Source organism: Protopterus annectens, chromosome 5.part0, assembly GCF_019279795.1.
Source record: "Protopterus annectens isolate FY-2018-M chromosome 5.part0, PAN1.0, whole genome shotgun sequence".
NCBI lineage: Eukaryota > Metazoa > Chordata > Ceratodontiformes > Protopteridae > Protopterus > Protopterus annectens.
Window position 1 is genome coordinate 1,036,407,557 of NC_056735.1, and position 21,600 is coordinate 1,036,429,156.

Genomic DNA, 21,600 nt, shown 5'->3' on the forward strand with positions numbered 1-21,600 from the left:
ACCTAGACTTTGGACGGCAGGAGAACCCATCTGTTATGACTGCAGCTGTATGCACGATGAACATAATCAGCAAGCACTTCATTTAATTTTATATTTATGTGCTTGCATCTGTCCAATGTCCCAAGCACCCTGCATTTTTACCTCTCCTTAAACTGCTCCCCAAGCAAAATCTGAGGCATCTGTGGTGACTGACTGCTTTGGAGCAGGGGGAGAAAGGGAAACCTGGATTTAGGGATATTTGATGTCTCCACCAAAGATTTCTCTTCTGAAAAATCCCAGCACTGTGTTTTCAGATAATAATGGGTGTTGCTGCTGGGACCAGAGAGACTACCGATATAGTGGAGTCTTGCCAGAGGTATCATGACAATAACAGATGCCATTAGATTCAAAATTAAAAGCTACGTACTCACCATAACTAGGCATCTGTGTTGTGCATTTTCATTCTTCCTCAACAAATTGGTTAAGGATCCGACTCAGCTGCATACTTCAGATTTGTGGTCCAACTCTTGAGCTCCTCCCTCTACCCATGATGCCCTAGTCCATCCCCAATACTTAAGATCAAATTTGTTGCCATTATGTCCCCATTAATAAGTTAAAGAAAGTGATAGATAAAAGAATACAGCTCAAACAAGGAACTAAGTTTCGATAAGAAAAAAAACAACAGGTCAACTCCAGAAGATTACAGGAAGGGGGGTGGATGGGGGAAGGTGAGGAAGAATGAAACTGAACAGCATAGATGCCAATTTACAGTGATTAAATAACTTAAATCTGATGCTGTCCTTTTCATTCTCCCACAACAAATGGGACAGAGTCCCTAGCTATGTGAATCTTGGGTTGCCCTCCTGGAAGGATATTCTGGAGAACCAGTGAACCAAAGGCAGCTCTACTTCTACAGATTAGGTCCAATTTGTAATGTGTAATAAAGGTATGAGCATTGGATCACATGGCTGCTGTGCAATCATCAGTGGAAATTCTTGACCAAAAAGCAGATGAAATAACTCTAGATCTAGTTAAGTGGGCTTTAGGTGGTCTTGGTAGAGGGATGTCTTGTTCGGAATAGATCCAAGATATGGCATTAGTTATCCATTTAGCCAACGTAACTTTAGATAATGGATAACCCAGTCGAATTGTCGAGAAGGATACAAACAGCTTGTCTGATTATCCAATTTCTTTAGTTCTGTGTAGGTATAAATGTAGTTGTCTGTGTACATTCAGAAAATGCAGCATGTAGTCTCCCCTTGCTTGAAAAATTTGGAAATAAAACTGGTAATTAAATGGATTGGTTAATGTTAGATTCAGAAGCCACTTGAGGTAAAAAAAGAACGGCTTGTCTGTAAAGTAACCTTGTCTTTACGGAAAACAAGGTATGGAGTCTTTGATGAAAGAGCCTGGAGTTAAATTCCTTTTGCAGAAATGATAGCTAATAAATAGGCAGTTTCCCATGAGATATACTTTACATCATTTTTTTTTGCTGAAGGTTCAAAGGGTTTTTCAGTCAGACCTTGTAGTGCAACAGTCAAGCACCACGGAGGTGAAAGATCCTTTACTGGGGGTCTAAGGAGGAAAGTGCCTTTTAAGAAAAGCTTTACCTAACTTTGAAGAAGCCAAACAATTTTTGTCTCCTGTATGAGAATTTGATAAGGCTGCCAACTGTAGTTTAATCATGGAAAACTTAGCTCCTTCTTTGAAAACAGTAGCCAGAAAATCCAAGAGCAACAGAGACAGGGGCAGTAAAAGGGTCAGTGTTTCTTAATCACAAAAGGGAAAAAAATCTTTTCCATTTACTGCTGTAAAAGTTTTTGCTGGAGTCTTTTTTGCAAGGATAATAAAATGGTAGACACAGGGGAGAAAGCTTGAGCTGTTTGGCTATTACTGGAACTGGAGAAACCATGCGGTTAGTTTGAGGGCTGGGATACTGGGATGCCTCAGCTCAAACAGGTGTAAGAGAAGATCTGGAGTTAGGTCTAGTGTCCAGGGAGGATAACAAAGAGGAGTCCAAAGGAAGGGAGACCACACTTGGCAAGACCAGAACAGAGCAACGAGGATGACTGAGCTCTTCAACAGAGTTGCTTTCTGTAGAAGGTTGGGGATCAAAGGAAGTGGGGGATAAGCAGATGGCTAAATATCGACCACAGCATCTCTTGGTGACTCCCCTAAGGGAGGATCAGGGCAAAATACCTGCTTCACTTCTTGTTGTGGGGAAACACAGAGGTCACAGCAAGGGTGGCCCCAATGATTTTCTATGTCACTGTCCATTCCAGAGACCATTCGTGAGACATCAAAATGGACCTATTGTGTTTGTCCACTAGTACGTTGATTTTCACAGAAAATGTGTTACAACTAGAAAGTGGTTGGCGAATCTCTACAACACGAAAAAGCCTTTTTCCATAACCTTGAAGGCAGATGGACTTGAAGAAGCCACGATCACCCACATATTAGTGCAGAGTGCTCCAGATGGGCAGATCATGACTCCAACTGGATCCATGCCTCCAGTAGGGAACCAGAACTGAGCTATCCAGTGCCAAGGCTCCCAGGGGCAGGGATGGCTCCGACAACATCGGAGCAGATCCTGTCCCACAGATCTGATGCAGATACCGGCTCAGGGACCCATTCCAATCAGAAGGCATAGCAGCAGAACTGGTCAGGGATGCTGTCGGAGTTCAGAAAGTAATTTTCTCTGGATCCGACCCTGGCACTCTCACAGCTGTCAGATCCTGGGGCTCTGAAACCAAAGGAAGGACTGGAGGAGGAGATAATACTGGGTGAGTAGGGGCAGGAAGTCCCACAGATCTAATAGTGGATGGAAATGAAATAACCCCCATCTGGATCGGAGCTCTGAGGAACTTTTGCATCTTTATTTCCACATCTGCTTCAGAAAGCCTTCTGGTGGACCTGATGGATCTACAGTGCTTTTTGTGAGTTTGCGTGAAAAGGGGAATGAAGTCTAAGGGAGATCGAATTCAAAAGAAACTCAGAGGAATGAGATCTAGGAGGGAACAAAGTACTAGGTTTCGGATCCAACGGTTTAGGACACAGTGTGTGTAATTTCAGGTCTGAAAAAGTCTGATCCGATAAGTTTCAAAACTTTAGGAGATGGTTCCAAAGTAGTCCAGGGAGACTTAAGTGGTGAATGCTTCCTATGCTCCAAAGGAGCTTTAGTGGTCTGGGGGGGGGGAATGAGCCCCTGAAGGTGATGGAGGAAATAAATCCTTAAGAATAAGTTTACTGCATCTGTCAGCTAAGGCTCTTGAATTGAAAGCTGCACATATCGAGCAGTTTGCATTTTAATGAGATGCTCCAAAGCAATATATAAACTTCTTGTGGGCATCTGAGTTATTTTGTGCTCACAAGAACTGCATTTTTTAAAACCTGTCATCTTGTTGGGAAAAACAGTAATACAAAAAGGGAAGTACTAGTAAAAGGAGTTTTTATGTGTATATATATATATATATATATATATATATATATATATATATATATATATTTATATGTATATATATATATATATATATATGTATATATGTATATATATATATATGTATGTATGTATATATATATATCAAAATTACCAACAATGGTAACCAAGTTTTACAATATTAAAAACGGTAGGAGGGACACAAAAAGGAGAGAAAGACAAACAGTGATGGAAAATTTAAGAAATTTATAGAAAAATAGTAAAGAAATTCCTGATGCAGAAAAAATAACTAATGGACTAGGGCATTAGGGCATTATGGGTTGAGGGAGGAGCTCAAAGGTTGGATCCAAAGTCTGAAGTATGCGGCCTAGTCAGATCCAAGGATCAGACCCGTAACCTATTCATTGAGGAAATCAGTAAAGGCATCTACCAAAGCTTCAAAGACTAGAGGAACAGATAAGTGCTTGGGCTCAGGCAGGCAAAGAAGCTCCCTCTATTGTCGCTGAAATTTCATAGCAACCTATTTAAAATAATCCCTCTCTCTCTATGAAGGATAATCCCAAATGATACATTCTTTGGTGGAGATGCAAAAAACGGTGTGTGTGGCTGGTCAACAAAGGACATTTTTACTGCACCTCTGAATGCGAGTCCCCAGAGGAGGGGTGGGAGCAGTCTTTTCTTCCTTTCAGGAGGCATTCCAGACACTTATGGCTGCTAAAAGAAAGGATGCAGGGTCTTCAAAAAATCTACAAAAGACATTGTAGAAGTCTCTGATGGGAGATGGGATAAAGATCGACCCAGCATAAGCTGTGGCAAGCTGTAAAACATCCATTTTTTTCTCATAGGTGATCACTAGGCTAATGGCTTAAGGGCTCTTACAAGCCTAGCCAATATAACCCGATATGTCCCCTAGGGGCAAGAGGATGGCATAGATTCGTGCGTGCGCATCGAATATCTTACAGATTGGGTAGTGCCATAGTCCCTTATGGACAGGGGCAAAGTGCGAATCTGAGATTCCCTATACATTGATCCAAATTGCATTTGAAAAGGGCCAGGGAAGGGCTCTGCTTAATGTGAATAGGAAACCTGTTCCAAAGATGGGGCAATCTCTAGAGACACACATTTGTCTCTCCAGCATGTTTTGTTTGCCCCTCTAAGTTTAGATCCCTAGATCAGGTAACCTTTCCACTGTTTGACTTGCGAATATGTAGCAGCTCCATCAGGGCTGGATTTGTGTGTGCCCTGTAGGTCAGGCACAGGTCACCCTTTAACAGTTGTTTACCTCCGAGTCCACTCTAAGGGATGTACTTTTGATGATAATCTGCAAGGTATTTGATTCCCAAAGGGTATGATAATGCATTTAGCTTTAGTCCATGGTTCTGGCACCAATCATTTGTCTGACGTACACCCTCCTGAAGGATATCTACATTGTTGGCAGATTCAGTGACTGCCGCCAGCTGCCTTGACTTCAGGAAGTATATTCCATATAGGAGTGGTCTCAGTACCAAGCCCTGTGGCACCAGTAACCGGCCTCTTGATGGATCTCTGGATTCATCCACAACTATGTGTCCTGTCCGTGAGCCAAAAGGCTATCCTTCTGTTGACATACGGATTTTTCCGAATTCTGAGAGTCTATTTATAATACCAGAATGGCAACTGTGTCAAATGCCTTTGTTAGGTCAAGGTAGTTGGTATGTACTGTTTACACTCAGCCACGGCCTAAGTGACTTTCTCAAAGAAATCCACCAGATTCCACCCTTGACAAAGTCAAACTGGGTTGGGTCAAGTGTTAGGAGGTCCTACATGTCATTTATTTATCAGGTCCATAATTATTCTTTCCATGGCCTTACATACAACACTAGTCAAACTTATGAGTCTAATTTCCTGGGTCAGTAGATGGTCCTCCTTTATGCAGAGAGATGACTGCTGGTGTCCACCACTCGTGACAAAGCCAGTCTGGAGGCTTTGGTTAAATAGAGATCCTAATTGGCCTGATAAGTCCTGATTTAAGCTGTTTAAGAGGCAATACGGTATACTGTCACGCTCTTTAAGAGGCAACTTGTAACCTATATTGTTTGGATTATTTTGGGCCTGGTATGGGGGACTGTACAGCCTGCCAACACCAGCTTAGGGACACAGGTAAGCCTCTGAGACATGTACCTTGGAACGGCTGATATCTTTGTAGACAAAGATCAAGGGAATACTTCCCTCACTTTCAGATACAACATGGGCATAAGAAAGTACAGTTGTGTACACTTACCATAAATGTAGATGTTAGAGTGTATTCACTGTTGCAGTCATCACATTTGGGTTATCTGCCTGCAGGTAGCCCTCAGCCGGCCTGAATACCAGAGCATTTGGATTTGTGCGTCGGATGCTGTCACTTCTTCCATGACGTCAGGGGTATAAAACATGCAGCCGATGCCATTACATGAATTTTTCTTGCCCCAGATGTCAGGTGCCCCCACAATAGGAAGCAATTGTATGGTACGGTACACCCCCATCAAAAAGCAAATACACATGAAAAAATATATCTATACCAAAAAAGAAGGAAAGGTAGAGCCAAGAGAAGTCAGAGGGCTGGAGGGAGGGTAACCAGGACTGCAGCAGTGAATACACTCGAACATCTACATTTATGGTAAGTGTACACAACTGTACTATGTTCTTCGTGTTTCACTGATGCAGTCATCACATTTGGGTATATTCCCAAAGCTAAGGAAGGGATGAGGTAGTTAAAGGGTTACGGCCAGCTATTAAGCCCTACAAGACTGCTGTGGCAAATCCAGCTCTGGATTTAGAAAAGACAGGCAGGTGGTAATGCTTGGTGAAAGTATGCACAGAGCTCCAGGTAGCAGCTTCCAGGACGTCCCTGGTAAAGACTCCTCTGAGAAATGCCGTAGAGGTAGATGCAGCCCTGGTGGAATGTGATCTTATCCGCTGTGGGGTAGGTTTTCCATGGTGCTTGTAACAGAAATGAATGCAATGGGCTATCCATTTGGAAATGGTTTGCTTTGAAATATCCATCCCCTCTGCCCTGCAGCAAAGCCAACTAGCAGCTGGTCAGATTTTGAGAGGCTGAGTAGTGTCCAAATAGAATCTAAGCTGTCTGTGCACGTCCAGTGAGTGCAGTATCCGTTCCCTTTTGTTTTGTGGGTTAGGGAAAAAAGTAGGCAAATGAATGGACTGGTTTAGGGCCACACTAGGCACCACCTTGGGCATAAAGGATTAGTCCTGAGGGAAACCCTGTCCGTATGGAAGATAATGAAGGGTTCCCATTGCCATGAGGACCTGTCTTGCTGAAGTGATGGCTAAAAGTAAGGCTGTTTTCCAAGAAAGGAATTTCAACTCTGCTGTTGCAGCTGGCTCAAAGGGGGGAACAGTGAGCTTTTCCAATACAAAGTTAAGGTCCCAGGCTGGAGTGGGAGCTTTCTTGGGGGGGGGGGGGGGGTCTTAAATTTTTGGCCCCTCTAAGGAATTGTTTTAGCAAGGGATGAGAGAAGAGGGGTGGCTCGGTATTATAATGTGCTGAAATGGCAGAGGCATGAATCTTAATTGGCGAGAACAATAGTCCCTTGTGGAGCATTTCTGTTAAGTACTCTAGAATATGGTGTAAGCTGGGCACCGTTGTGGCCATCCCCTGAGCCTGGCTCCAGGAACAGTATATTTTCCACTTTTCAGCACAGGATTTTTTTTTATTACGCCTCCTTGCCTCCAGAATGACATCCCGCACCTGCTTACTGAGGGATGCTAGAGGAGAGCTCATGGAATTAGCCAGGCTACAAGGTTCAGGGTTTGAAGCTGAGGGTGCAGAATCTGGCCCGCCTGCTGGGACAGCAGAGAAGGGGTCTGAGGCAGGTGCCATGGTTGTAACAGTGTCAGACTGTGCAAAAGGGGGGTAACACCAGTGCTGGCGTGGCCAGTCTGGTGCAATCAGTATTGTTCTTGACTTGTCCTGCTTGATCTTTAGTAGAAACTTCGAGAGGAAAGGCAGAGGGGGGAAGGCATAAACCGAGAGGCTTTCCCAGGTAAAGGACAGGGCATTCACTTTCCAAGCTTGACTGTGGGGAGTTCTGGTGCAGAATTTGTTCAATTGGTAGTTCTGAGGGGAGGCAAACAGGTCTACCTCTGGGGTCTCCCATTTGTTCAATAGGTTGAATATTTTGGATTTTAGTTTCCATTTGTGTGGGTCCATGAGACTTCTGCTCAAGTCGTCTGCCAGTGAATTTAGTTTGCCTGGCAGAAACTGGACTTGTAGGTGCACTTGGTAACTCAAGGCTGTGCTCCACAGAGCCATGGCTAGTCTACAGAGAGGGAAGGAGTGGGTTCCCCCCTGCTTGTTTATGTATCACATAACTGTGGTGTTCTGTCTATACCAATAGTTGTCTTGGAAGAATAAGGTATTTGAAGGCTGTCAAAGCATTCTGTACAGCTAACATTTCTTTTTGATCGATATGCAGGTGCATCTGTCTCTGGTTCCACTTGCCCCGAATGCACTGCCATGTGAGCCCCCCCCATGCATAGTCTGATGCGTCCGCTGTTAGGGTTTGGGCAGCAGGGGGTAGATTGAAAGGAGTCCCTTGTTGTGGTAGCAGGCCTCTGCCCACCAAAAGAACTCTGCCCTTAGACAAGGAATGATTGGAATCATTGTTTCCAGGTCCTGAGAATGTTGACACCATAAACATTTTAGATACCTTTGGAGTTTCCTCATATGCAGTCCTGCATATGGAATTAGCAGAATGCAATAGGCCATGCACCCCAGAGTTTGCAGTACTTTCCTTGCAGATAACTGGGTTTTTGCGGCCAATAGTTTGAAGTAGGTTGTCAAATGAACTTGTTTCTCCGGAGTGAGGAATGCCATCTGGAAAGTTGTGTTCAAACTTGCTCCCAGGAATACAATCTGTTGGCAGGGTACTAGGTGAGATTTCTTTTCACTGATGGTGTATCCCAGTGAGGTTTGAAGTTTCTCTACAAATGCCAGGTGTTGTAATAGCAAGTCCTGGCTTTCTGCCTGAATCAGACAATCGTCCAGGTATGAGTAAATTCGAATATTTCTCTGCCTGCAAAATGCAACGGCTGGAGTTACACACTTTGTGAACACCCTGGGCGCAGTAGATAAGCCAAAGGGAAGTGCAGAGAACTGAAAGTGCATGGAGCATGCCCTGAACCGTAGGTATTGTCTGCAGGATTCCCTTATTGGGATGTGCAGGTAAGCTTCCTTTAAGTCTAGGGTTGTCAGCCAGGCATCCTTGGCTAGCATAAGAAGAAGCTTTTGAAGAGTTAGCATTTTGAATTTTGATACCACCAGAAAGGTGTTGAGAATTAAGAGGTCCAGGATAGGACGCCAGGAGTTTTCTTTTCTGGGTACCAGAAAGAGTCTTCAATAAAAACCTTGTCCCCTTAGTTCTGCTGGGACTGGTTGAATAGCCCAGATACTGAGAAGAGAGAGAACCTGCTGTTGGGCCTTTGTCTATTGATTTGGGGGGGAGGTCTGGCCAACCATTTGGGGTTGGTAGTGTGTGGAAATGGAATCTGTATCCTCGGGAAACTATGTTCAAAACCCATTTGTCCTGAGTAACGAGTTCCCAGTTTTTTGCATGCAGGGTGAGCTTTCCTCCTAAGGGAGCAAGTAGTGGAGCAGGGCTTGGGAGGGTTAAGGTTAAGTCATTGTGACGTTTTTCCGTAGGGTGGTTTACTACTCCCTGCTTTTGAAGCGGGAGCCCCCCACTGCTTAGATCTGTGGGTAGCCTGAGAATGAAGTCTTGGTGGTCTGCTGTTCCTGGGTTTGGACTGAGAAGGCCTGGAAGGGACTGGAAAGGACCAGCTCTTTGAAGGCCAATGCCTACTGAATCTGGGAGGCTGTACGTGTAGAAAATCTTTAACAGTTTGCATAGATTTAGCTTTTTCCTCCATCTTTTTGAGGACTTCCTCTGCTTTGTTGCCAAAAAGGTATCTTGGTTTAAGGGTGCATCCAGTAGTTTAGCTTTAACATGATCTGGCAAGTTTTGTTCCTTAAGCCAAGCATACCTTCTAAGTACAGACCCAGTGACAGCAGCCTTGCAAGATGCTTCGAAAGCATCAAAACCACATTGCAAAGTATGTTTACCAACCTGTTCTGCAGAATACATTAAATCTTGTGTTCAGCACAGTCAGAAATCAACATAATTTTCTGTTAAAGTAGTCCCATAATATGCTGCTGATACTTATGAAACTGGCAATTTAAAGCCCTAATGGCCAAAGTAGCAGAAATGTAAACCTTCTTACCCAATCTATCTAAGGCTCTAGAATCTCTATCTGAAGAGATAGGATTTTTGGCAGCAGTACCCTTAATGCCTTTTGGTCCTTGGGAAATGGACTCTGGATCCGCAGCAGGATTCCTGAAGAGGAACTTGTGAGAGTCAGGTACTCTGTAGTACCGGTCAGGTTTTCTGGGAGCTGAAGGTAAAGTGTCTGGGGTAAGGCTAGATTCCAAGAAAACATCTACAATAGCCAGAACAGGAGGGATAGCTAGAGGCCTGTGCTGAGGCAGGAGTAAGAATTCCCTAAGCCTCTTTTTGGACTTTGAATAGTCCTGGCTTTCCCAGCGGAAATGCTCCCTAAGGGTATGCAAGGTTTCACCAAAAGAAAAATTTTCTGGAGGGGAAGCAGAGGGAATGGAATCCTCTGCATTAGAATCCTCATAAGTAGATAAGGGCAAATCCTGGTAATCAGAAGGAGTAGAAATATCAGATTCCTGATCAGAAGAATCAGAAAGAAAATCGGTTCTAGGTCTCTTAGAGGGGGAAGGCTGGCTTCCCCTAATTAAGGCAATGAGGTCTTCAGCCATTCTAAGCATTTGTCTTTGATGCATATGGGCCCGAGTCAGCGGTTTGGTAGTCTGTTTTCTAGGTGCAATGCGAGTTTTAGGCCTGAGGAATTCGGTACTTCTAAGTGGAAACAAAGCCATCTGTTTAATATGAAAATCAGTAGGCCTGAATACACCCGCAGACGGCGGCTCTGGACACCTCCAAGCTAGAGACATCCGCTGGTTCCATAGTCGAAGAAGCATCTCGTGGCATACTGGACTCCGAAAGGGTCTCAGCAGAGGCCTGCGAATCTGTACTAGTGGGTATCAGGGGCTGCGAAAGCACCTGAGTACAGAGTAACGGCGGACTGGCGACTAGCTTAACAGAAGCATCGTCTGCAGTTTTGGACCTATGCGATCTCTCTCTCTTTATCCTAAAGTTTTTTCGGAAGATCGGTAGTCGGATGGCTTAACGAAGCCATTTTGTAGTACGGAGATCGAGAATGAAAGTATTTAGCTACAAAAATAGCCCGACAACGAATAGTTCGGGCGCTGAACAAGGCACAAAAACGACAGTGAGGGAGGTCGTGGTCTGGGCCTAAACAGATGACGCAGTAAGAATGAAAATCTCTAGGAGGTATTTGCTTTCCACAGGCAAGACAATTGTTAATTTTTTCTGACATCTGTTAGAGCAAGAAAAAAGGATCTCCAACGGGGTACTTCTCTTTTTTGAAAACTTTGGGTCTGAAACTTGAAAACAAAAATTTCAGGAGTCGGCCGACCAGCACTTGCTAACTGCTTCTGCTTCGGGCACCGCACGGCAAAAAAGAAAAAAGACTGATGTAATGGCATCGGCTGCATGTGTTATACCCCTGACAACCTGATGTCATGGAAGAAGCGACAGCATCCGACTAAGAAATCCAAAGACTCTGGTATTCAGGCCGGCTGAGGGCTACCTGCAGGCAGATAACCCAAATGTGATGACTGCAACAGTGAAACACGAAGAACATCCAGAGGTCTATGGATATGTCTTAAGACTGACACGGTATGCGGCTCAGAGGAAATGCCATTACTCAAGTGCATGACAGCCTCCAGAATACATTTCTAGAAGCTTCAGTCAAAGTAGAGTCCAGAGCTGGAGGTTGCAAAAGTGTCTCAATGGAAGAGATACGCTAAAGTCTATAGATCCTTCAGAATCTGACAAAGTTATCAGCCTCCTGTACTCCTCCTTAGGGTGCTTCTCCAAGTATTTCCTTTTTTTATGATGTCCTGAGCAGAGTTGACAGATGTCATGACAGGTTTAAACAAGACATGTAAATGTTTCTGGTTAAGGTACTGTTAGACAGACTTTACTCCCCCCAACATCTACTTAAACCTACTCCCCCCAACATCTACTTAAACCTTGCACAATGGGAACAACCTATTATATCATACTCAGGCACTAGGCAAAAAACACATTCATTGTGTAAGCATGTTGGGGGGGGGGGGTTGCTTCCTACATAAAATACAAACGGAACTGTTCCTCTATTCTGCAAAGTATAGGGCAATTCTGGGAAACGAGGCATAACCAGTAGACAGATGGCACTTTCAGAACAATGCATTTTAATCTTGAGCAAACTGCAGCAAGAAATAGTTAACAATGGTTCAGTGGCTATCCGATTTATACCACTGAATTCCAGTTGGTGGGAAGGGTCCCCCCCCAGCCTGAAGTGGGGAAGGGCACTATCCTCCGAAATCTAATGCTCGGAGATCCTGCAGGCTGCCTGGGCTTCTATAGCAGAAGTCTCCAGAGTTATTACTACAACAGCAAACTATACAATAAACATCCCCAAGCACTCACCTCTATTATTCAGGCTGAATTTCTGAATGATACAACTTTACCCTTTATTGTGTATGGCACCAGTGGAATCACATCAGAGTAACACCTGCAAAACTTGAAAACTAACAGCTTGAAGTAAAATGCATAACAACAAAAATAAATAAAAATTGTGGGAGGGGGCAGAAAAAGGCAGGGTCTTAGCTTTTACTTACTTCTGGTAAGAAAGAAAGTACCTCAAATATTATGCAGATAAGAGATTTTAATACACCTTACTATTATGTACATAACTATCTAAATATAAGAAAAGAAAAAACTTGAATGGTTCCTCGGAGTTCGACTTTCAAAGATTAAAAACTGCAAGACTCTTGGTCTCTCCTAAATTGCTGGCGACAAATTACAAAGAACTAAATGAAACGTAGCAAAAATAGGGGACTGTGTTAAAAGCACACAGCAAATTAAGTGACTACTCTTAGTTTAGGAATAGGATTCCCAAAAGCTATGCCACAGTCTAGTTTGCTCAACTGTGTTCTGAAAAGTTTACCTTCATGGTCAACATTGCTTAGATTACCCTTTATTTTCTGCACTGTTGTTAAACCTGGCTACCTTTATAGTTAGACGCTATCTCTGAACAACTCATCGGCACCAGTCTCCTTAAACATTTATAGCATAAGGGAAAAAAAAAACACACATACCAGCTTAGCCTGAGCTTCAGCAATTTTTCGGTTATTTTCCTCCAATATTCGCTCTAATTCCTCACGTTTTTCACGTTCTTCCTCCTAAAGGGGGAGACATGGTATTATGTTACAAAATGAAATGTTGAAATATTTTATATGCTTGGGCATTCTATTAAAAGAAAAAAAAAATGTTCTGACACTCTTAAGCAGCAGACAAAGTCAGCTCTGCCCCCCCCCCCTCCCTTAAGCACATAAAATGTGCAGTCCTTAATAGCATCATTTTATACTATAGTTACCAGATAACTCCCAAACACTCAAACTCCAACCAACCACAAAACCCTCAGCTACTCTCAGATTCCTGAGAAACATTAGTGGTACTTTTAAGATAACATCAAATCAAGGAGGACAACTATACAAGCTCAATAATTACTAAATTAAAAAAAATATATATATATACATATATACACATATATATTTAGTAAAAATATATAAAAAATATTTTCTCACCAATAATCATAAATACCTACTCATTCTTTACCTATACTCCTTTAATCAGCATTAAAAGTGGAATATTTACTGTCTGGTCCAGTGTCCTGCAGAGTGTGCTCCTCGGCTGCCAAACGCACCAGCTTCCTCTTTAAAATGATTTGTACTGTTAGCTTGACAACACCTGCACATGCAGCTCAGCCTCTTATAAGAAATAACATACAAGGCAAGCTGAGCTGAGGAATGCAGATGTTTTTGGTAAGAAGGAACAAAATAAGCAATTCATCATTCCTAAGGCAAACAATTAATAAGAAAAATACATTTACTGTTAGTGAAAAATATTACAGATGGTATTCCATACTATGGAGAAAATAAGGGCCTCTTAAGAAAAATGGACTTCACTCCACTTCACAAAAATATATCTCTAAAAACTCAACTGGACACAAAGGTGGAACAAATATATATATGCAAAGGGTTTTAGAAATGTGCATGCTACAGAATCTGCATATGGGAAAAACAGCATTGCTGCCAGCTAACCCTGAATTTTATGCAGCCTTGCTTCTACAACATGGAAACAGTGGCTGATGTACTCACACGAAAAATATATTCCAACCGTGTCCTTTTACAGAGCACAAGTCCAGAATAAATTATCACATTTATGTAAAACGTGAATGGGTTGGACGTTTGCCTGTTACATGTATTATGGAACAATGAATAAAAAATAAGAGAGGGAAAAAGAAAAGACCCAAGAAGAAGAAAAATCTTGACCAGTAATCAGCTACTTTATCCACACATACCACTCCAGGATTCCAGAATTACTTTTCGCATTAAAAATGAACTTATACTAAAACAATGAAAATTTTATTACACAGCACCGTACTTCCTCAGTACATGCAGACAGAAAATCAGAAACCATTATACTACAGCTACATTTTCATCACTGCCACCGAACAATATTCACATAAGTAGAAGTACAAAACATGAAAATGACGGGCAAAGTAAAATCCTTAAACAGCAAAATAATACAGAATACAATATATATATACACACACACATAAAAATCAAAAAACAAGGAAACAAGACAAGTCAAAACATTTTCAGGTTATTTTAAAGATATATATATTTTACTGAAATGCAATCATAAATATTAATGCAAAACATTCAAAGCTAAATCCTCTCCACTGCCAGTCCAAGACAAGAGGTCTTCTGAAATCACACGTCTGAAGCAAAAGTAAAAGTGCTATTTTAAACTATGACAATGGAATCCTGGGGTAGTAAGTGTAGACCAGTATGTTAGAACTTTCAGTAGCAAAAGGACATTTTGAATTTTTGTTCCAGCTGCTATCAAGAAACCAAACATACATTTAATTTAATATCTAATAACCGCCTGTTCCTTTCCAACTTTAGACAGAAACAGGTAATACTGCAAATTATTAGTATTTATTGAAAACAAGAGTTTAGAACTTTAGACACAAGGTCTTTCAGAATATTCTGAGTGAAGTAAACACAAATAGTAAATGACCTGGTCTAAAACTTGTCAGAAATATTTTAAGGCAAATAAAAAGGAAAACTGAACCATTTGGAAAAATCTATACAAGTAATAGGAGTTCAGCTACTTGGCCTTTTATTCCTGGGGGACACAAGGCCTCAAAAGCAATCAAAGTAAAGGACCAAAGGGAAAAGGGGAGAAAATAGAAACTAACAGAGTAAGCAGATAAAAAAAAAAAAAAAACAAATTTGGGAAGGGACAGACATGCGTCTATGAACTCCTCTGCAGCCATGGCAAAAGCTTCAAATGACACAAGGTCAACTAATTTTCATTAAAGCTTATTGTGCTGTATTTCTTAAGTTTGAGTGCCTCAACAGAGGGACGAACAATTAATTTTCTGTAAACACCTCTGAACAAACTGAGAAAATGCATTCAAAAATATAGCTTGCTGACAAACAGCACACAAATTCTCCATGCTAGATTGTCATCATTTTACAACAATGCAGAAGACCCAGGCTAACGTTGAAAGTTTTGCCATGGACTGTCCTTTACATTCCAAACGACAGAGCGTTACCTCTCTGGCTTTTTGTGCTGCGAGCTCAGCTTGCCGCTGACGCTCAAGCTCTTCCACCAACTGCTTTTCCATGATTCGCTTGGCTTCTTCTACCCTACGGAGAACTTCACGTTCAATCTCATCTTTCCTCTTCTCCAATTCTTCCTCCACCCGTTTGGCAACCAACTCTTCTACTCTCCGTGCAGTTTCTTCTTCGATCAACTTTTCCTCTATCTCTTGTTGTCGACTGAAGAAAAATTCAGAAGAAATGTTACATCATCAGCAACATAAAAAAAGATCAGAAGAGAAGTTTTAAGCAGTATAAATTTTAACTGTTAATCAGATCTATGAATGCCTGAAATATGAATAAAATGAAATCCATCCATCCTCAACCCCTTTTCCCATTTTGCACATGGGGGTCAGGGTGTCACTTCCGCAGTGACAATCATCTCAAGCCAGAGTTTACACTGCCAGGTGGCTATCCCTGCTGTGATAGTTCATACCACTCACTCACGCACACAACTCACCCTTGGCCAATTCTGTGTCTCCAATGTCAGCTGTAGCTTGTTACTCTCTCTGTTTTCTACCTACTACAAAGCTTAAAAATTTGACCAGAAATGAAAGTTATAAGTATTTACTGTTACTACAGATCAAGAACCACACTGACTTACTTGTAGGACTTTACTGAAGTTGAAAGTACTGCTTGTTAGCAAACATTCCTAGGCTCTGTACCTTTCCATCATGCATAATGCAACCATATCACTTTCTGGTTCAGAGGTCAATGCATAACAGAGGGTAAAAGGAAGGTACATTACAAAAAAATTAAGAAAGAGGGCTATCTGTAGTAACCTGTAATGCAAACTTCCCAAGCTTCATGGGACAACACCCTTGATGAAAGTAGCCCCAAAATATGGCACAGGCCAGTAAATTATGTCCAGCCTACAATGCCTTGCAAACACATTATGGGAAGACTAACAGCAAAAGGAGAGATGCAGTTAGCCAACCAAGCTATAAAAAACATGGAAATTATTCAGGCCAATACAAGCATTTGGTCGAACAGTATGGGCAGGCAATTTTTAAGTTACAAAAGTATGACTTTATATAATATTCCAATACCAAACAGGTGAAAATGCCAATAATTTCGCCTTTTTTTGAAGAATAGCTATAGAGAAAAAAAATAAACTGTTTAAAATTTGCAGAATTTCCTCAGGAAAGAATGCTCCTTCAGGAAGTCCTTGACAAAGATACTGGAATAGTAAATTGCCAAAATAATAATGAAAAGAAAAAAAATCAAACAGCAGCAACTGTGGAAATGTATACAATTGTGCTCTGGGTTTTATAAAAAAAAAAAAAAAAAACATATATTTATGGAGAAAGTACAGTTTTGTACCTACCATAAATGTAGATGTTCGAGTGTACACCCTGCTGCAGTCATCACACTTGGGTTATCCTGTCGTCAGGCGGTCCCATAGTCGGCCGGAATTCCAAAGTCTTGGTCCAGCGTCGGTTGCTGTCACTTCTTCCCTGACGTCAGTGCGCCAGGGGTATATATATTGCAACCGACGCCATTTTCTTCAGTTTTTCTTGCCCCAGATGTCAGGTGCCCCCAAAAAAGATGGTCAGTAATTAGTACCAAATTTAGTAAATTTTGCACAAACACAAAATCCCTCTAGCTACAAGCAAATACATCAGGAAGGTATTGTAGAGATTTTAGCCAGTTAGTTCAGAGGGGATGGAGGGAGGGTAACCTGGACTGCAGCAGGGTGTACACTCTAACATCTACATTTATGGTAGGTACAAAACTGTACTATGTTCATCGTGTTACCCTGCTGCAGTCATCACACTTGGGTTGAATCCCAAAGCTAAGGATGGGTGGAGGAATCAGAGGGTTGGAGGAGGCTATAAGGCCCTGCAGGACAGCAGTGGCGAAGCCTGCCCTAGTCTTAGAGTAAAGTGGTAAGTGATCGTGTTTGGTAAAGGTGTGCACTGAACTCCAAGTTGCAGCTTTCAAAATCTCCTTGGTTGGAACCCCCCTGAGAAAAGCTGTAGATGTAGCTGTTGCCCTGGTAGTGTGGGGCCTAATGGTAGCAGGAACTGGTTTTCCATGATGGGTATAGCAGAAACGTATGCAATGTCCTATCCATTTGGAAATGGTTTGTTTTGAAATAGCCTTCCCTTGTGAAGCTGTAGCATAGGATACAAAGAGCTGGTCAGATTGTCTGAAAGCCTTAGTTTTGTCCAAGTAGTAACGGAGTTGCCTGTGAATGTCCAAGGAATGCAGGAGTCTCTCACCTTTGTTCTGTGGATTTGGTAAGAAGGTGGGTAAGTGGATGGTTTGATTTAATGCCACACTGGAAACCACCTTAGGCATAATGGAAGGATTAGTTCGTAGAGAAACTCCATCTTGATGAAAAATGAGGAAAGGTTCCACTGCCATTAGTGCCTGCAGCTCTGAGACTCTTCTAGCTGAAGTTATTGCTAGTAGCAGGGCAGTCTTCCATGATAGGAACTGAAGATCTGCAGAGAAAGCTGGTTCAAAGGGAGGTAGCGTTAGTTTTTCCAGAACAAAATTGAGGTCCCATGTTGGTGTAGGTGCTCTCCTGGGGGGCCTAATGTTTTTTGCCCCTCTGAGGAACTGCCTTAGAAGTGGATGCGAAAGTAAGGGTGGATCCGTGTTGTAGTGGGCTGAAATAGCTGAAGCATGGATCTTAATGGAGGAGAAGGAAAGTCCTTTGTGCAACATCTCAGTTAAGTACTGTAGAATGTGAGGCATGTGAGGCTGAAATGTGTCTTGGCCTTTAGCTTGGTTCTAGGCACAAAACCTTTTCCATTTGTCCGAATAAGCCTTCCTGGTGCTTGGCCTCCTAGCTTCCAGAATAACATCCATAACTGCTTGGGAAAGAGGAGCTGGCTGGATGCTTAGGTGATTTGCCATGCAGCCAGATTTAATGTTTTGAGTTGGCTGTGAAGAATCTGATTGTTTTGTTGTGTGAGCAAATGGGTAATTTGTGGTAAGATCCAAGGTGGGCCCTGGGCCATATTTCTCAACAGTGGGTACCAGTGCTGGCGTGGCCAGTCTGGGACTATGAGAATCAGTCTTGGTCTCTCCTTTTTGACTTTCAGAAGCACCTTTGTGAGGAGAGGAAATGGAGGGAAGGCATATGCTGTCAGGTTTTTCCAACTGAAAGAGAGTGCGTCTACTTTCCAAGCTTGATGGTGAAGTGTCCTTGTACAAAATTTTGTTATTTGATAGTTTTGAGGACTGGCAAACAGGTCTATGTCTGGAAGGCCCCATTTTTGAGTTACCATTGTAAATACTTATGGATCTAGTTTCCACTCGTGGGGATCCATGATGTTTCGGCTGAGGTCGTCTGCCAACGTGTTCTTTCCTGGCAGCTTGCAACTGAACTTGGTAAGCCAGAGCTGTGTTCCATAAGATAATTGCTTGCCTGCATAGAGGGTAGGAGTGAGTACCCCCTTGTTTGTTTATGTACCACATTACTGTGGTGTTGTCCGTCTTTATTGTAAGTTGTCCTGGATGTAATAGATTCTTGAAGGCTGTCAGAGCTTTCTGTACAGCTAGCATTTCTTTTTGATTGATGTGCAGATTCCTTTGGTCTGCAGTCCATACGCCTTGAACGCACTGTCCTGCCATGTGCCCCCCCCAGGCATAGTCTGATGCATCTGTTGTGATAGTTTGCCTGGCTGGGGACAAGGTGAATGGCTGACCCTTGTTGAGGTGACATGCCTGTAGGCAGGGAATGAGAGTTATTGTGTCCAAGCTGTGGCTGTGTTGAGACCATACGCTTTTTAGGTACCACTGTAATTTCCTCATATGCAGCTTTGCAAATGGCATTAGTAGTATGCAAGATGCCATGAAGCCCAAAGCCTGCAGAATTTTTCTTGCAGTTAATTGGGTCTTTGTTGCCATTGTTTTGAAATATTGAGTCAGTTGTAGTTGCTTGTATGGCGTCAGATAAGCCTTCTGGGCTGTTGTGTTCAAGCTGGCACCCAGGAATGTCATATTTTGTGAGGGTACTAGTTTTGACTTCTTTTCGTTTACTGTGTACCCCAGGCAGTTTTACAAAAGCCAGATGATGTAAGAGAATGTCCTTGCTTTCTGCTTGGATAAGGCAATCGTCCAGGTAAGGGTATATTTGAATTCCTCTTTGTCTGCAGTAAGCAATTACTGGTGCTAGGCATTTTGTGAAGACTCTGGGCGCAGTAGATAAGCCAAAGGGCAGTGCAGAGAATTGGTAATGGGTTGAACCTGCAATGAAACGGAGGTATCTTCTGCAACTTTGTCTGATAGGGACATGCAGGTAATGCCTCCTTCAGGTCCAACGTTACTAGCCAGGCCTCCTTGCCCAACATGGGAAGAAGCTGCTGTAGTGTTAGCATCTTGAATTTGGGTACGTTTAAAATTGAAAGATCCAGAATTGGTCTCCAGGCATTGTCCTTTCTGGGCACTAGAAAGAGTCTTGAGTAAAATCCTTGACCTTGCTCTCGAATAGGTTACCAGTTGAATGGCTCTCATGTCCATGAGAGCTGTAATTTGTTTTTGTGCCTCTGCCCATTGATTTTGTGGCAGGTTTGGCATTCCTCTTTTCATTGGCAAGGTGTGAAAATGGAATCTGTATCCTCGTAAAATTATGTCTAGGACCCATTTGTCCTTTGTGACAATGTGCCAGTTGTCTGAAAAAAGTGCAAGTTTTCCTCCCAAGGGGGCTGCCAAGAGAGAATTGCTTGGCCGGATGAGGTGCAAGTCATTGAGTTTGCCTTCTAGTAGATTGGGACCGGTCTTCTCCTCCCTTCTGTGTTGTAGTGCCCCATTGGCGAGGCTTGTACTGGGCTTGTGGTTGTCCTCTGCCTCTTGGACGTCTGTATTTACCCCTCTGTGGTCTGTCAGTAGCTGCAAAGGACCATTTTTTTGTTGGCCAGTTTCTGCTGAAGCGAGGGGGCTGTACCTGTACGAAATCTTTGACTGTCTGCATAGATTTGGCCTTATCCTCCATTTTCTTTAAGACGACTTCTGCTTTAACTCCAAAAAGAACATCCTGCTGTAAGGGAGCATCTAGAAGCTTTGCTTTAACATGATCAGGCAGAGTTTGTTCCTTTAACCAAGCATGCCTACGTATAACAGACCCAGTGACAGCTGCTCTGCAGGAGGCCTCCAGAGAATCAAACCCACACTGTAAGGTGTGTTTGCCCACCTGTTCAGTTGCATGCAACAGATCCTGCATTTCTTTCAATTCAGACTGTTGAGGGAGAGTGGTGATTCTTTGCTTTAACTGAGAGATTAGAAATTGCTGATACTTAAGCATGTGAAATTGGCAATTTAGTGCCCTCATAGCTAGAGTGACTGAGGTGTAAACCTTTTTCCCCCACCTGTCTAGCGCTCTGGAATCCCTTTCAGAGGGTTACAGTACTTTTAGCCATAGAAGCCTTAGCCCCTTTGGGAACCTGGGAGATGGTCTCTGGGTCAACAACAGGACTTTTATATAGAAATTTGTGGGAATCAGGCACTCTATAGTATCTGTCAGGCTTGGCCGGAGCAGGAAGTAGAGAGTCTCGGTTCAAACTGGATTCTAAGTAAACATCATCCACAATGTCTAAAACTGGTGGGATGGCAAGTGGTCTGTGCTGGGAAAGTAAAAGAAACTCTCTGAGCCTTTTCTTCGAGTCAGAGTAGTCCTGACCTTCCCAGTGGAAATGTTCCCTCATAGTGTGTAAGTTTCCCCAAAGGAGTAGTCCTCAGGAGGAGAAGCTGAGGGAATGGAATCCTCAGCATCAGAATCTTCATAAGGGGAGAAGGAGTAATCTTGGTCTACAGAGGAGGCTGAAGAAATGGACACTTGTTCAGAGGATGCATAATCTTCCTCTTGTCTAGGCCTTTTGTCAGGAGGAGGCTGGGAACCCCTGATTAAAGAGATCAAATCTTCAGCAATTTTGAGCATCTGTTTCTTAGGCATGGGCCCTTGAACAGGGGACTGAAGTGCAGTCCTTTTAGATTTAATAGGAGTCTTCGTCTTAGGATACGTTTTAATGGTGAGCGTCGGTCTGAAAACGCCTTCAGAAACCGATGGCGTTTCTGCAGCACCAACATCTTTGTCAGCAATGTCGTCGGTAGGGCCTGAACAAAATGGTTGCGTCGGCCTGGTACATTCCGTCAAAAGTTCCGAAGCGGTCTCTGGTTCCAGATCTGCGGTAGTCAGGGGCTGCGTCGGAGCCTCACTGAGGACAGGAGAACCCGAGACCGGACCAGCAGAGGCCTCGGAATCTGGCTTAGGCCTAGGTGGTCTGTCCTTATCCTTGCGTTTTTTGTGCACGCCGTTAGTCAGTTGCTCCGACGGCATATTATAATTAAATTTTCTACCGAAGTA

General features: G+C 42.8%; 1 protein-coding gene across 1 annotated transcript in view; it reads right to left on the reverse strand.

Moving 5' to 3' along the window:
- ARGLU1 (arginine and glutamate rich 1) overlaps window positions 1-21,600 on the reverse strand; it is a 226,277-nt gene that overhangs the window by 21,142 nt on the left and 183,535 nt on the right. The window contains exons 2-3 of the mRNA XM_044071958.1: window positions 15,239-15,464; window positions 12,708-12,791 (exon numbers count right to left, since the gene is read on the reverse strand). Of these exons, the coding sequence (XP_043927893.1) occupies window positions 12,708-12,791; window positions 15,239-15,464 (310 nt within the window). The remainder of the gene's footprint in view (window positions 1-12,707; window positions 12,792-15,238; window positions 15,465-21,600) is intronic.